This window comes from Ornithorhynchus anatinus, chromosome 1 (genome assembly GCF_004115215.2).
Source record: "Ornithorhynchus anatinus isolate Pmale09 chromosome 1, mOrnAna1.pri.v4, whole genome shotgun sequence".
NCBI lineage: Eukaryota > Metazoa > Chordata > Mammalia > Monotremata > Ornithorhynchidae > Ornithorhynchus > Ornithorhynchus anatinus.
Genome location: NC_041728.1, coordinates 15,834,855 through 15,851,775, shown reverse-complemented (window position 1 = coordinate 15,851,775; position 16,921 = coordinate 15,834,855). Strand labels below are relative to the sequence as shown.

The window sequence follows — 16,921 nt, the reverse complement described above, 5'->3', positions numbered from 1 at the left end:
CTTGCAACAATACCATGCCTGGCATTTTGTATTTAAAACTGAATACTGGAAACTACTTCGTTTCTTTTTTCTTGCAAATAACTACTGGGGGGCTGGGGGAAATAACCCAAATGAGGACAACAAAAGACTGCCACCAAACCGCTTTTTGACCCCATTTAGCTAAACTCCTTTAATTAGAAATTTACAGGTTTGAGGGCCTTTCAGTGGTGACAGTGATGTAGCAGTGACACCTCTGACAATCCACTTGCTTTGCTTCAGTGTTTGTAGAGTTGGATTGATTAGCATTTCGAAACTGTGCACTAGCAATTACGACAAACGCCCAGGGCATACAATAAACTAGTTAACATGATCAGAATTGTGGGAAGGCTGTTAGAATTTAGTATCTCCTACTATATACCTCCTATATACCTATATATAGCTGAGGGTTATACCTTTTTAGAATGAAACTGGGTCCTTACTATTGTCTGACAAAGACTTTGTTCCATTAAGTGTAGTGTTTGGAAGAACAGTGGAGGTGGAGGGCTCATAATCTGCGATTTGTTTTGCAATTATGGTTTCACCTAAATTTCAGTTTGACCCACATATCCCTTTCCTGAGGAAGCCTTACTGGTTGCTCCTGGGGATTCGCTCAGTTTGATGGAGCACAGTATCAGAAGCACTATGGAATGGAAGAGAGAGAGAGTGTGTGTGTGTGTATGTGAATGCTAAAGTTACATTTTGCCATCAGGATGAGAAAGAGGTTTGGAAGAGGAAGTCTAAGTCAGTACGTGGAAAGAATAGAAATAAAGTCTTCGATTGTGATCCTTGTGTGGGTCAGGAATTACATATCTCTATCCCAGGACTCAGCATGGTGCTTTGGCATATGTGTTGAATACCACAGTAGTATAATAATTATTATAAAGATCTACAATGGTACCAGAAATATTTAGGCGAATGTTATTTGATAGGAAACTTCCTTCCATTCCTTCTTCAAGATGGTTTTGGCATGAGAAAGAGTATATTTCTTAGAGTAAATTTACTGTGGGAAAATTCCTGTTTTCACCTACACAAATCAAACCTGACTTCTGCACCATAATGCTATAAAAAAGAATCTTCCAGGGTAGACAAAACTTTACTATTCAGGAGGCCCCAAGTCCCATCACAGATCTTATCCTAGGATGGCTGATGCCAACAGAAGCATGTCAGTCTGGTGATATTTCATTGGGTAACTGGCAGTGAATTACTCAAGGGTAATCCCAGAATATTAAAACAATATTTTAAAAAAAGAACAGGAGATGTGAGGAAGACTCCTAGGATCTGGAAAAAATTTTTTGAAATTTTTTTGCCAGAGGTCTAAATCCTGTCCATGTGATAATGCACCTAAAGGAGTCTAGCTGCAAGCTCAATTGGATTCACGCTGTGACGTAGTCATATGCTGCCATGTTACTGGAACTCTTCAGGTCTCAAATCCAGGCAATAGGGTAAAGGGGCCAGAGGAAGCCTGGGCCTACTTGTTAACTGAAAGCCTGGCCAACATTTGCAGTCTGGACCAAAAAATCTAATTTTTACAGCCCCAACAAATGGCTCTGAAGTACTCTGACTAAATTACAAGAACTCATCTAAATGCTCCTTTTGCTGCAGATTAAATCCGTTTTGCCAGAGTGGATTCTGCACAGTCTTTTCAATCTGACGTTAGCTACTCCTTGGGTAGATTACGCCACTGTTCAATCAGGACATGAGGTGTTCAAAACGTCCAGCTTCCGTAACTGTGCTTATAGCACTTCTCAGATCTCAGAATCAGATCTGCTTCTCCAAGATTCTCATTTGCATTCTGAAATGGCTGAGGGTTATTTTAGTGGCTCTTCAATTTGTCTCCATGAATCAGAGATCACGGATAAAATCAGATTTGTGTTGGGACTAGTTTTCCTTAGTGTTCTTCCTCCTTTCTAAATATTCTCACCCTAAATGACTCCGTCCATCCTCTAATCATTACCTGCTTCCTCTATAAACAATCAATCAATGGCATTTATTGAGCATTTACTATGTGCAGAGCACTAGACTAAGCACTTGGGAGAGTACAATACAATTAACAGTCACGTTCCCTGCCCATAACGAGCTTACTGTCTAGAGGAAGAGACAGACATTAATATGAGTAAGTAATTTATAACATATAATTTAAAGATATGTACGGAAGTGCTTTGGGCTTGGGAATGAAGCAAATATCAAATGCCCTATGGTGACAAATCCAAGTGCACAGACGACACAAAAGGGAAAGTGAGTCAGAGAAAAGAGGGCTTAATCAGGGAAGGTCTTTTGAAGGAGATGTGATCTTAATAATGCTTTGAAGGTGGAGAGAGTGGTGGTCTAGTGTATATGGTAGGGAAGGAAGTTCTAGGCTAGGTGGAAGCTATAGGAAAAAGGGTTGGGGAGAGATGAGATCAGGGTACAGTGAGTAAGTCGGTGCTAGAAGAATGGACTGTGTGGGCTGGGCTGTTGGAGGAGATCAGTGACGTGAAGTAGGGTGGGGTGAGCTAATTGACTGCTTTAAAGCCAATGGTAAGGAGAATCTGATGCGGAGGTAGATTGGCAGCCACTGGAGGTTCTTGAGGACTGGAGAGACATGGACTAAACATTTTTGTTGATAAATGATCTGGGAAGCAGAGTGAAGACTGGAGTGAGGAGAGACCAGAGGCAGGGAGGTCCACGAGGAGGCAGAGGCAGTAATCAAGGCTGGATACAATAAGTGCTTGTATCAGCACGGTAGATGTTTGAATGGTGAGGGAAGAGCGGATTTTAGCAATGTTCAGAAGGTAGAATCGACAGGATTTGATGATAGACTGAATATGAGGGTGGAATTAGAGAGATGAGTTGAGGACAATACCAACACTCACTAAAATCCCTGAGCTCCTCTTCCCCCTCTACTCCCTCTGCCATCCCCCCTTTACCTCTCCGCAGCTAAAGCCTCATTTTCCCCTTTTCCCTCTGCTCCTCCACCTCTCCCTTCCCATCCCCACAGCACTGTACTCATCCGCTCAACTGTATATATTTTCGTTACCCTATTTATTTTGTTAATGAATTGTACATCGCCTTGATTCTATTTAGTTGCCATTGTTTTTACGAGATGTTCCTCCTCCTGACGCTGTTTAGTGCCATTGTTCTTGTCTGTCCGTCTCCCCCGATTAGACTGTAAGCCCGTCAAACGGCAGGGACTGTCTCTATCTGTTGCCGACTTGTTCATCCCAAGTGCTTAGTACAGTGCTCTGCACATAGTAAGCACTCAATAAATACTATTGAATGAAAATCCGAAGAGCAGGCACTATACTAGTAATAATTATATTTATTAAGGAATTACTATGTACCAAGCACTGTGCCCAGCTCTGGGGTAACTACAGGATGATTAGATCAGACGCCCTCTCTGTCTCATACATGACTGAAAATCTAAGATGGATAACAAGTATTTTATCCTCAATTTACACATGAGAAAACTAAAGCAAAGAGAGGTGAATTTCTTACCCAAGGTCATATAGCTGCAAGTCACAGAGCCAGAACCAGCACCTAGGTCTCCTGACTCCAGTTCCTGGCTTTTTAAACTAGGCCACGCTGTCTATTATGCATGATATTATTATATCCCTTCAGCACTGAACAGGTAGACTCTGGCTATGTTTTAGTCTCTGGGGGAACAGGGTCACCCTCTCTGTTCCAGAAGTTTCAATCCAGTAGTGCTAATTTATAGTCCCCTGCCTTCCTAGAATGACTCCCCCACCACTTTGGCCTGTGTCTCTGCTAATGTCCCTGTCACATACACAGGGGCTTTCTATGAGGGAGAGTGTTAGGGTATGCCCTGGGTCACTGGCATGGATTCTCTGATTGCTGCCCCATACCTGGGACACGGATGATCCAGATCATTTATTTTTCTGGAGGGATTGTAGTCTTATGGTTCCAGAATCATTAAGGTGGTAGTGGTCCTCAAACTAGGGGTACACATGTATCTCTCTCTACTGAAATACACAGGCAAATAAGTCATCGAAAGATACAGCAGAAAAATAGCAACTCTTTTTTCCTAAGCCTGGAGAAGGTGTTTCTGACCAATCTACATTTGTCCTGCAGCCAAGGAGAGGAACTTTAAGGAAGACCAGTTGGGAGAGGGGTAAGTTGGAAAAAAAGTCAGGCGTTCTTCTTGGTTAAGAAAAGCAGTATGGCTGGGAAGATGACAGCAGAGGCAAAGAAAAAAATCCCAAACTTCTTGCTTTTCTTCTCCTAAATTTCCCTAAGGCCAACATTCTGCCCATCAGTTGCTCAGTTGCTCCTGTCACCTTCATCTCAGCTCCCTCTCCTTCCGCACACCACCACTGACTCCCAGAATTTGACAAAGCCCTTATATTAGCTGCTACTTTAGTCAACCATTAGTTATTTTTCAGATGAAATATCGTAAAAGTATGGGCACTACTTCTCTCCAGTAACCAGATGAGATCTATGAACACGTTTCACTAAAGTAGGTGCATCTTAGGCCAAGAATTCAATTCTGGGTCCCTGAAGATACTTGTTTGATTATGCTAATTATGAAGTAAAAAGGAATTGTTTACTAGTACTTGTGAAAAATTTCCCAAAGATATACAACAAATGGTCTTGCAGAAAGAGAGGGCAAGAAAAGGGAAATGTATTAATTCTACTTTAATTAACCCATGTAGTGACCCTGACCTAAATGTGATAGGCAGGTAATTAATTATCTTTTTTTTCTGGCCAACTGGTTTGAATATTTTCTTTGCTAAAACACCTTATGGTGACTTAAAGAGATAACCCTTTTGAGAGGGGGAACACTTTTTCAGAGCCACATTTTTCTTAACAATCCAAAAGTACTAGAATGAATTAGCAAAGGCAGGCCACTTTTGCCACATGATTGTGTTCCTGCAAGCATCTCTTGATTGCTTCAGAAAGCCACCTGATTGATAGTTACTACCCAGGAATGCTGGGTTTCTTACTTCATGACCAGTCTCCCAAGAATGGGGGCAGTAGTGTGAGAATAGCAAAGTACTACCTGTCAATTAGGTAGATATTGACATCAAAAGCTCTGAGAATATGTTGCTCACAACACCACATGCATCAGACCTATCTGAATTTGAAGCATAACCTTCGATAACTTTATCTTCACACCTGGAATTATATCAGAAAAGAGAACCTAGCAAAAACGTTTCTGTCTTCTGCAGGTCTGACCTTTAAGTGGTCACCTAAGAGCAGTTCATAGAGAAGAGATGAGCAGAGAGAATAAAATGAGGGAGCAGATCCATTTCCATCTCTTCCTGTCCTTTCCTGGTATTCACTGCTCAGAATCAAGTGGCAAGTTACCAGGATGCTCTTCACACAGCAGATGGTAAACAGATGGTAAATATTTCTCAGATCCACCCCTTCCTTTCCACCCAAAAGGCCACCATCCTGGTTCAAACTCTCATCCTCTCTTAATCCAATAACTGTATCAGCCTCCTCACTAGTCTCTCTGCTTCCAGCTTTTCCCTCTTTGGTTTATACTACACTCAGAAGCCTAAGAGTAGTTTAACAACCCTTGTTCCCAGGCCTGAGGCAGGAGTTTCTGATCAATCTACATATGCCCTGCAGCCAAAGAGAGAAAAACCTGGGGATGTTTAAGAAAGACCAGTGGAGGGAGGAGTAAGTTAAAAAAAAGTCACACCATTCCCTTCTCTCCCTTTCCCCAGTTACATCTCTCCCTTCTTCAAAAACCTTCAATGGCTACCCATTTTGCTTGGTGACAAGCAAAACTCCTGCCCACTGGCTTCAAGGCTCTTTCCACCTCATCTCACCTTCTTATCTACCTTCTTTACTCCCCAACCCATGTTCCCCGGTCCTCCACAGGAAACCTTCTCACATTCTTAGGCCTGTGAGCCCATGTGGGAGCTGATGATCTCCTATCTACCATAACACTTAGTATAGTGCTTGGCACATAGTAACCGTTTCACATATTATCATTATTATTACTCCCCCCTCCCCCCCAGGCCCTTTCCCTCACTGCCTGTCTCTCCAAGCCTTTCTATCCTTTTTTCTTTTCCACTCCCTTTGCTCAGGGCTTCCCTATTTTCTGAACCTCCCTCCCAGTCTCTTGAAATCTGTCAGGCCACAGCTCTCTCCATCTTCAGAGTCCTCCTAATTGCCCACTCCAGGAGTTGTTTCCCAGTCAACTTCCTTCTCCAAAGTTATCCCTTCCCAACGACCACCTCTGCATTTCTGTACTCATATTAATCCCCCATTGGCACATCAATTTTACTTAATGTACTATTTAAGCCCTTATTTTTTCTTTTGTCTATATTTCCATTCTCTTTCGTCATTAATCTTTGAAAGTATTTTGTGTCTGTCTCATGTTTTAGAGTGCCAGCTTCTTGAGAGTTTAATGAGAGACAAAACTCTCCTAAAAATTCTACTACTGGACTGGTATGGAATTTGTTACTACAGGAAGTTGTGGAGGACAAAAATAGCCTAGGTTCAAGGAAAATTGGAAACAAAGAGGGAAAAGTTGAGAATTTTTGGTGGGCAGCTATTACGATTGATGTCCAACAGGCCAGTCATAACAGTGTTCCTTCAAGCATCCTACTATCATAGACAGAATATTGGGCAGTGGCCTAATGGGGTGAACAAATACCGGCTTTCTTACATCCTTAAGCATTTACAAGCCAGTCTCACAAAGCCATTGCATGTGCTTAGGAATCCCTCACAGATTCTAACCAAGCTGGAGACTTGATCGTGCATATTTGGTTGACTTAGCAATTTCAACGTCAAGCCTCTTTATTTCTACCACATTGGCTTCTGAAAAGGGGTCCTTTAAATCTGAATTAACTTGCATTCATACTTTGGTTCAGCTAATAGTCCTGTAATTTTCTTTATTAAAGATGAGAGAAAAGCCAAAGAGTTAAAGATGAATGTTACTAGTAAAAGATTAAGTTGCGATTGAGATGCATTTTTCCTGACTGTCCCATCACCTATTATATCCTTGAAAATATATTATGCAGCCTAATAAGCATCAAAGCTTACCTCAACAATGTCTGAATTTGTCCGACTCTCATGTGGTTCATTGTATTCCGTATATTTCAGCAACACTTTGTCCATATCAGTACTGGCATACTGGAACAGTTTGTTGGTACTGTTGAAGATGATTAGAGCAATCTCACAGTCACACAGAACACTCAGCTCATAAGCCTTCTTCATTAACCCAAATTTCCTCTTTGTAAATGTCACCTGGAAAAAAGAAAACAACCCTGTCAAAAACCATGTCAGTGTGCTTTTAAATAATCCTTTCTTTCTTAAAGGAATGACTTGAAGGTTACCTGAGTTGTTGAAAATGAATAAATTCAGAAAGACAGCAAATAAAACGAAACCTACTTTCAAGCAAAAATATAAAAATGTGACCACTCAAATGGCTTGAAGAAATATACATGGCTTCTTGTCCATTTCAAAACTGGTGAGAGGAAAATGTGAGGTATTTCTAATAAAGATGAACAGGAAACTCTGTCTCATTAACTATTTCCATAGGTTAGCATCTATCTTCCCTTGGCAAAAAACTGTTTGCTATATCCCTATATTTAGATGAAAGCTGTTCCATTTATTCTGTGTCTTCAGCATTCTAAAATCGGACTGCATACTCTGCTTTAAACGATGTATTTCAGGTTTCACTTCAAAATTTCAAGACTGAAAACTGACAGAAACTTAGATCACTTCTTTCATCCTCACCTGCACTTATTCAGAAGATAGCAGTTAGTTAATGAGGCTGCCGCTGAATCACAAGCAAATTAATTAGTCATATGATAAAATCAGGACCTAAATTACTCGAAAGGTTTTCAGCTCTGGTACCTTTCCTAGTGGCACAGAAAGAATGGGTTGGGAAATAACTTTGCCCTTGGAATGGTAGGTGGGAGTTTGGCATTTTAAAAGGATTCAGAAATCAAAATAAAAAGGCCAAAGTCATCTACACCTACTTTAATTACAGGTGAAATCTTGTGGAATCAATTTCACATTTAACTGTAGCATGATTTACATTTGAATTTTGAAGGGTCACTAATTCATAAGAATGATGTTGAATATAAGATAGGACAGTAAAACCACTAAGTGCCCTAAATGCAACTTTCATTTTTGCAAACAATCCTTTTGTGCTTTGTTGCAAGGGATAAAATGGTTACTTGAAAATAATCCATTTCCATGGATGAGGATTTCTATCTGGTGGGCTTTCATATTCACAGCATCATAATAATAACTGTGGTATTAGTAAAGTGTTATGTGGCAAGCACAGTACTAAGTATAGGGTAAGATACAAGGGAATTAGATTGGACACAGTCCCTCTCCCACATGGGGCTCACTGTCCAAACAAGACTGCTGAATCAATCACTAGTATTTATTGAGTGCTTACTGTGTGCAGAACACTCTAATGTGTGGAAGAATACAACCAAGTTGGCAGGCATTGTCTCTCTCTCACATGGGGCTCTCAATCTAAGTAAGAGAGACAATAGTTAATAAACATGAGGTTGGGTAATAATAATTATGGTATTTCTTAAGCGCTCCCTGTGTGCCAAGCACCATACATCTTCTTCCTCCTTTTATTCCAACATGGATTTTCCTTCAATAAGTGAACTTCCCTAAGGGCTCTACAGTGGCACTGGTATATGAACAGGGATGGGGATGATGTTCCTCATAAATGAATATCTCTCCGACAGACTGTGAGTTTCATGTGGGAGAGGGACCATGTCTGACCTAATTAACTTGGATCTACACGAGTGCTTAGGACAGTGTCATAGTAGAACACATAGTAAGTGCTTAACAAATCAAACACTAAAATAATGATGATGATAATAATATCAACAACAACAATGACAACAATGTGGCACATGTATGCACCTCTGCAGGCTATTTCAGGTCCAGGGAATGGTGAAAAGTCAGATGGTGCATCCTCATAGGCTATGCAAAATATCACTCAAAGTTCTCCCCACCCCCCTAAGCTTTCTCGGACTGCCCTCATACTGCTATAAGTCAACTTCTCTGAGCCTCTCATCTTCCTCACTGGCCCATACGATAAAGTTACAATAAAGGGAATAGAGGATAGTCAGAAACATTTACAGAAACAGTTCTCTGGATGGAGAAGTGGAAAAATTGTGTGTGTGTATCTTGGTGTGTGCTGGGGAAGGGGGTTTTAAGGTTTCAATCCTCTGGGCATCTCTCCTAAGATAAATTTTGCTTAATATTTTCAAAATGGACGAAGGATTACATAAAATCACAAACACTGCAGCTCTTTGATGTTAACTACTTCTGGGGGAAGTGGAGAGAAGCACCATGAAAATGAGGATGAATCCAAGAAGACTTCACAAATCTGAGTGACAGATGGCCAGAAGCTTCATGAACCTCATGAGCAAGTACATGACCATGGATTGGGATGAGAAGTTAGAAAACAGTAGTGGGTTCAACAGACATCAAAAAAAAATTCATGTGTGAACAGTCCATAACATCCTGAGCAAAAGCTAAGGATGTACAGGGGAAAGTTAGAGATGTTAGCCTATTCATCCCTAAACATTCGGATGAATATAAGGGGGGAGGGGGACAACCAACAAATGCTTCTTCCAAGCATCCTCTTGCCTCTGTCGGGCAGAACACCAGGATAAATGAAGCACTGATCTTACCCATAGGTGACATTCTTTATATTTTGGCTTAGGAAGAGATAACTGCTCCACTAAAGCCATATCAGGAAAGTTATCCAGTTAAATAAGTTGGTCCCCAGACATACCAGGTAAAAATAAAGGGATTATTAACTGGGGTAGGAGTTTGAGTGGAGTTAAAAAAGCCTCAAAAGAAATCTGTTATTCAGGGTTCTTGAGGGAGAGCTTCCAGGTGGGACCAAGTTGGTTCAAACCATTGGTCCTGCCGGTATGGTGCATCCAAGACATCATTAGGTATATATGATATATATTTAGCAGGGGTCTTCTGTGTGCCAAGCACTATGCTAAGTGCTGGGATAGATACAAGACTATCCAGTCGAATATATTCCACACAGGGCTCAGTCTAAGAGTGAGAAAGAACAGGAATCTTGTCTTATTCTATTCAAAAAACGTATATGCTCTGTTTGTGGTAACTAACTCATATCTACACAGAACTATTGATAAGCTAAAATAATAATGGCGACAAAGCATCATTCGAGCTTTAGCAAGAGTGGGGAAGAAGTGTGCCCTCTTTTAACTTGAAGAATATCATATCAAGTAAAAACTCCTCACTATTGGCTTCAAAGCTGTCCATTAGCTTTTCCCCTCCTTCCTCACTTCCCTTCTCTCCTTCTACATCCCAGACCACATACTCCGCTCCCCTGGCACTAACCTTCTCACCTTGCCTCGTTCTCACCTGTCCTTCCGTCGACCCCGACCCATGTCCTACCTCTGTCCTGGAACGCCCTCCCTCATCAAATCCACCAGTCGCACTTCCCTCCTTCAAAGCCCTAATGAAGGCTCATCTCCTCCAAGAGGCCTTCCCAGATTAAGCCCCCCTTTTCCTAAGCTCCCTCTCCCCTCCCTGTGGCCCTGACTCACTCCCTTCGCACTACCCCTTCTCCCCATCCCACAGCTCTTGTGTATATATGTACATATCTATAATTCTGTTTATATTGAGGCTATTGATGCCTGTTTAATTGTTTTCATGTCTGTCTCCCCCCTTCTAGACTGTAAGCCCGTTGTGGGCAAGGACTGTCTCTATTGCTGAATTGTACTTTCCAAGCACTTAGTATAGTGCTCTGCATATACTAAGCACTCAATAAATATGATTGAATGAATGCATGAATGAATGAACTGTTTCCTTCTACTCTTGCCTGCCTCGCCCCTCGAGCACTGCAAGGCAGCTGAATTCGCGACTAACTTAGAATAACCTTATTATTGCAGAAGGCGCCCACCAGATCCATGGAGCAACCTATCTGTCTCAAGAAATCTGATGTGGAGGCCTTATAACCATCATCAGGCCTTGGTTTACCTTGGGCTTTGGAGGCCCAGTGCCGAGGCCGAAAGATATTCATCTGCACATAGTTTATTAGGTGCTTTTATCTCAGTATAAATCCTAATGGAAACAAATGGTAACTATAACCTCAGTTCTCCTTGGAATCCCTGCCAGTCATGAGGCAGAGAATGTGACATTTAAATGTTGCTAATCCCGCCCAGCTAGTCTATACCTTCTCAGAGTTGTCTCATGTGCCAGCTCTGTGCACGTTATTTGAAAACATACTAAGGTCACATCCTCTGTCTCTTCAGTGTTTGTAGCTCTCTTACTAAAATGCTCTGATGGAAAATAGATATTATCAAATTGGAGTGCAACGAATCTTCAAAAATCATTTTGCCTAGAACTGTTATGCCTTGAACAGGAGTATCAAAATAGCTGATATTAAGGAGCGAGCAAACTCGACTGCCTTATGGGAATCAGTAATTTAAAGAACTGTGACTCTGTTATTGGGCAGGAATTGTCTCTATTTGTTGCTGAATTGTACATCCCAAGCACTTAGTACAGTGCTCTGCACATAGTAAGCGCTCAATAAATACTATTGAATGAATGAATGAAAAGAAGCTTATCTGATGTCTTTTTAAAATACTGTTGTGATAACTAGTACGCATCAAGGTTTGAAGACATGTCTACCACCTATTTAACAAAAAATGTAAAATGTGCTAACCCCAAATATTTCCCTGCTACCAAAACTATGTAAAATCAGACTGCTTGACCACAGTACTGTAGGTGGAGTATTTCTCAAGAGCATTATTTTTTGTCACTCCAAAACCTCAGAATTGAGAATGTTACAGCTTCTCACCATCAAAGTACCCATTAGTACAAAAATATATTTAAGATTCTGTTTATGTTTAATGTTTTGTGTTGCTTAACTTTACATTAACCAAACTATTGTACAAAATACTTTCTAATACTTTAAAAATCCAAGCATACTGGTTCTTTTTCTTTAAATGCAAACACAAAGGGCAACAACTGTGAAATTACTTTTGAAAATTCCTTAAAATTTAGTCTTAATTGTTCTACTTGCAATTCAGAATGTATTTTTTTCAAATGTATTTCAGAATCTTTTTTGCCATTGTTCATAACTTTAAAAATTTGTTTTGGAAGCATTAAGTTTTCTTAAAGAGATCTAGACTATTACTTCCCTTTTAAAATGTGCCACTCAACGGCTAAGATTTCCATTTAGAGCTTTTACACATAATCATAATAATGTACAGTAATGATTATGTTTTTCACACTTTTAAAACACAGCTTGTAATGGGAAAGTCCATATTTCTTTTTCAAAAAAGTATTTTGAACTCTAGGTGAGAAATATTTTCAAATACATTTCAAAAGGAGAGAGAGGCTGGTTTCAATATTCACATCAGCCATCAAAAAGAATAGACCATATAATGTCGAATATTATTTAAGGATGGCATAATATTTACCAACAATCACTATTCAAGTTTTAATCTAGTGTCTCCCACTTTGGAATAGCTGGATGCATTGAAAACAAAAATTGCTTGCTGTACATCTGCACAACAGACAGGTCAACTAATCACAACTTTTAGCAACAGTTCAGCTCTGTTCTATTATCTGCATGGAGTCATATGGTGCATTTCCCTGGGGGAAGATGGGAGAGTAATCTCCTCTCTGCCCCCTGACATATTCTCTTCTTATGGATTGGAAAAGGATAAAACAAGGGAGTCAAGTTCTTGGACTTTTCCCTGTGCAGGAAGAGTTCTATGCCTGAAAAGATGCAGGGTAGAGTGCAGGCGGGAAGACTATGGAGTAAATGGGTCCTGCAGAGCCTTTTCCCCAACTTAGCCTGGCCCCCCTAGGCTTGATGGTTGGTAGGGGTGTGTGTGTGTGGGGGGGAGGTTCTGTAGGGGCCTCACGGTTCCTCACAGTGCTCCCAAGCATGAATATTTGGGGTTAGGTTGGGAGATGGTGGTCTCCCCAGTCCGGGGAACGTGAGCACTCCTTGAGATTTGGTTTAACGACTGAAAGCATGATACCCAAGAAAAACCCTGTAAATAGTAGTAAATCACTGAGAAGTCCACTTTAATCCTTGGGCAAACATTATACAGTACAACATGGATATAGTCCCAAGAAATATCTTCGGGTTAAATATTTTATACTTAAAATTGTGTAATAAAAATATACTAGAGAGAGCATTGGGATGGATTTTCCAACAAAAAATGCATGCAGATATGACTTATTCATATGTGAAGCAGCATGATGTAGTGAAATGAGCAAGGACCTGGGAGTCAGAAGACGATAAATTCTAATCCCAGCTCCATAACCTGTCTGCTGTGTGACCCTAGGGAAGTCACTTCACTTCTCTGTGCTTCAGGTATCTGACCTGTAAAATGGGGATTGAGACTATCAGCCCCATGTGGGGCTGGGATTGTGTCCAACCTGATTTGCTTATAGCCACTCCGGCGTTTAGTTCAGTGTCTGGTACATAGTAAGTACTTAACAAATACTACGATTATCATTATTAATTGAGTTATGTACAATCGGGAAAAATATTTACAATTCCAAATCACATATATAATACCATTGATTGATTTTTCTACCCATATGAATGGATGCAGACACATTTGTATGCACATACATAGAGAAGACAGTCCCATTTAAATCACTAAAATAATCTCAAAGGTATAAAAAATATATACATATATATTTAGGAGAAAGAGTTTAACATTTAACAGGGTAAAAGCCAAGTGAAAAGACATAGCTAAAGTATGCATGCTTTGTTTACTACAATAACCTACTTTCTCAAGTGAAACAATAATAATGATAATTGTGGAATGTGCTGCATTCTCAAAGGAGAAGAGATAAGCCAAAGAGACTAAATTGAGTGAGGTCTTTCTTTCTACAGTGGAGAAATGTTGCATATAAATCTGTGCAGAAGGAGAAGAAGGTTAAGAATTTACATTAGGGCCAATATAGCTCTGATTTCTAGAACGCCTAATGATTCAATGCATTTTGGGGTAAGTATTAATAATTTCTGAAGTTTCTCCTTTGAACAATTCTGCCTTTAATCAGCATGCTTGCTATCAGCAAAAATCAAGAAAAGCATGATATAGTTTTGCTTTTCTTCTTTTTTCTGCCTGTCCTCTTCTATTGAGTTATACAGTGTTCCAGAATCACCCCTGCTGTTCAATTCTAGGCATGTCCCAATTCTACTTTCAAATGTCCCTCTAATTCAAACACTTCAGATCAACTAAAAATCCAGCGTAGTTTAGAACAGCAGTACTGCTTCTGCTTATCCCTGAGAAGTCTATATCAATAAATCAATCGTATTTACTAAGTGCTTACCATATGCAGAACATTGTATTAAGCACTTGGGAGAGTACAACAGGACAGAGTTGACAGACACGTTTCCTGCCCATAATGAGCTTACAGACTCGCTAGTGAAAGCCATTCAGTTTTCAGAATAATCACTTCCAAGAGGACTGAACACCTAAAGTAAGTGAGATTAGGCATTGGCTGGCACAGGTTTCAGGATAGTTCAGCTGGTAGTTGAGCAAACATTACAAATCACCCTAAGGACAATATCTTGCCTTTAAAGAGAGACTTTCTTCTATGAAGAGTTCCCCCATTGGCTAGCAAATTAACCAGATCATTCAAGACCTAGAGATATTTTGGTGGGTACATCTGGTAGTTTAGTTTAGCCTGGTTTTTAGTTTAAGGTTTCACAATGCCAATTTCATTCAGGGGATTGGTGAAATGGAAATATAAAGATATGAAACTGCTTGCTTGGGTCACCCAATGACCACAGTCCATAGGAGCCAATGCAGTAGAAAATCACTTATTCTGTGAGTCCCAAGTGGGACAAGGACTATGTCCAACCTGATTATCCTACATTTACCCCAGTGCTCAGTATAGTGCTTGGCACATAGTAAGCACTTCACAAATACTACAATTATTCTTCTTAATAAAATCAAGCTATTTGGTGAGATCATTTAGGACAAAAAATTCCGTATTTCTCATTTTATGCTTCATCTTGGGGGTAGAACTCAGGAAGGCAGAACTCAGGGAGGTAGCATGGTCTAGGTGAATGAGCATGGATCAGCTCTAGCTCTAGCTCTGTCATTAACCTTCTATGTGACCATGGGCAAGTTCGCTAGCCTCTCTGTGCCTCAACAAGAATAAGGAACCTGCTCTCCCTACCTCTTATGAGGGTGAGAACTTGGTGGAACTGGAACGGGGTTTGGGTCCTAGCTGATTATCTTAAACCTATGCCAGCACTTAACAGGGTACTTTGGCACCTAAGAGTCACTATGTTCCAGTATCAAAATAATGACTACTATTACCATAACTATTTATTTAGGTGATCTTTGCTACTAGGAGATGGCGACGTGGATCAGGGAAATGCATGAATTAACAGGTGCTACACCTAAAGACAAGATCTCAGAGAAAGAAAACTAGCCATTAATAATCATGGTATTTGTTAAGAGCTTCCTATGTGCCAAGCACTATACTAAGCACTGGGCTCTCAATCAGATTTCAGCTGATCAGAACTGGTTCTAGTCATTTGGTGGTCCCAGGGAAGCTCACAGCCCCATGTCAGCATTCAGGCCTGGCCCACTGCTGATGATCAAAGGAGAAGGATTTCTTGCTGGTGCCATTGTTTAACCCACCTCCAAGACTGGGCCTCCAAGACCACATCCCAGACCTCTCAAAACTGGGAGACTCTCTGATCAGGGAAAATGTGTCCTTTAAAATTTGGGACCCATGTGACTGTCCAGGAGTAACCCAGTATTAACCCCAGGCGGCAGGAGTCAAAGGCAAAGGGAAAAATATCTCCTTTCCCTACTGATGGAAGGAGAATAATCCCTTCCATGTATTTCAGATGCTTTTCTCTGTCTGTCAGTATTATCTCTCCTTTATCTTGACTTAGCCTCTGCCAGCTTAATGAGTGTGAAGTCTCTTGCTGGTTCCTTATTACATAGGCACATAAGATTGCCTTTTAATTTGAAATTGTTTGGGACTAATAAAACCTTAACACTAAGGTGATTTGATGGGATAAGAATCCATGCTTTCCACTTTTTTCCCTCAACCACGGAGTGATGAATAAGGAAACACTCTCACTCTGTATATAGGAAGGAATTAGAAAAAGCCCATGTGGGCATTTTGTACACCCATCAAATTACCAATGGGTCTGGAGATGAGAGGCAGGGGGCCTAGTGGAAAGACAATGGGCCTGGGAGTCAGAAAAAAATGGGGTTCTAATCCCAGTTCTGCCACTGGTCTGCTATATGACCCTGGGCAAGTCACTCAACTTCTCTGTGCCTGTTACCTCACCTGTAAAATGGAGATAAAACTGTGAACTCCTAAGGGACATGGACTATGTCCAACCTGATTAGCTTGAATCTACTCCGGCGCTTGGTACAGCACATAGCAAGCACTTAACAAATACCAATAAAAACAACATAGGTGAAGTTGTACCCTATCTCTGTTTATAACCAAGGGTGACAAAGTCAAACCCCTGGCATGCCATCTCTAATCACCAAATGAGGAATTCTACATTAAATGTCCTCTTTTTTCTTCTCACTGTAAGTAATGTGTTTCCTGGTTGGGCTGTTCAAAAGTGCAACCTCTTTTTTTTTTTTCGGTTTAATTTAGCCCCAGACTTTCTGATTACACTTGGTGGAAGGAAGCAGTGCCATGGCAGGATTAATTCTAGACAACTCTTCCTTTATGCAATGACTGGCCTGCCTTAATAAATGAAAGGCTCTTTAAAAGGCAGTAAGGGACTCTTTAAACAGACTGCTTCCATGTGCTTGCTGCCCTCCAGCAAAACTTACAACGATGAGACAGCAGTGTGTTATGTTTCAAATAGAACTATTGTCCTTGATAGCCTCAAGCATATTGAGCCAGGACTTGCTGAAATGCAGTACCAGTTCTGGAGAGAAAGAGCAGCACTTTCGAATAG

At 40.6% G+C, this 16,921-nt stretch overlaps 1 protein-coding gene across 15 annotated transcripts in view; it reads right to left on the bottom strand.

Moving 5' to 3' along the window:
- MEF2C (myocyte enhancer factor 2C) overlaps positions 1–16,921 on the bottom strand; it is a 191,709-nt gene that overhangs the window by 85,675 nt on the left and 89,113 nt on the right. For 14 of the 15 annotated variants that reach the window (XM_007673187.4, XM_039911211.1, XM_007672694.2 and 11 more), the window contains one exon: positions 7,015–7,218. In XM_007673187.4, the coding sequence (XP_007671377.1) occupies positions 7,015–7,218 (204 nt within the window). Of the gene's footprint in view, positions 1–7,014; positions 7,219–9,005; positions 9,027–14,339; positions 14,376–16,921 lie in introns of those variants that run through there. The other variant, XM_029066324.1, reaches the window with a different exon arrangement.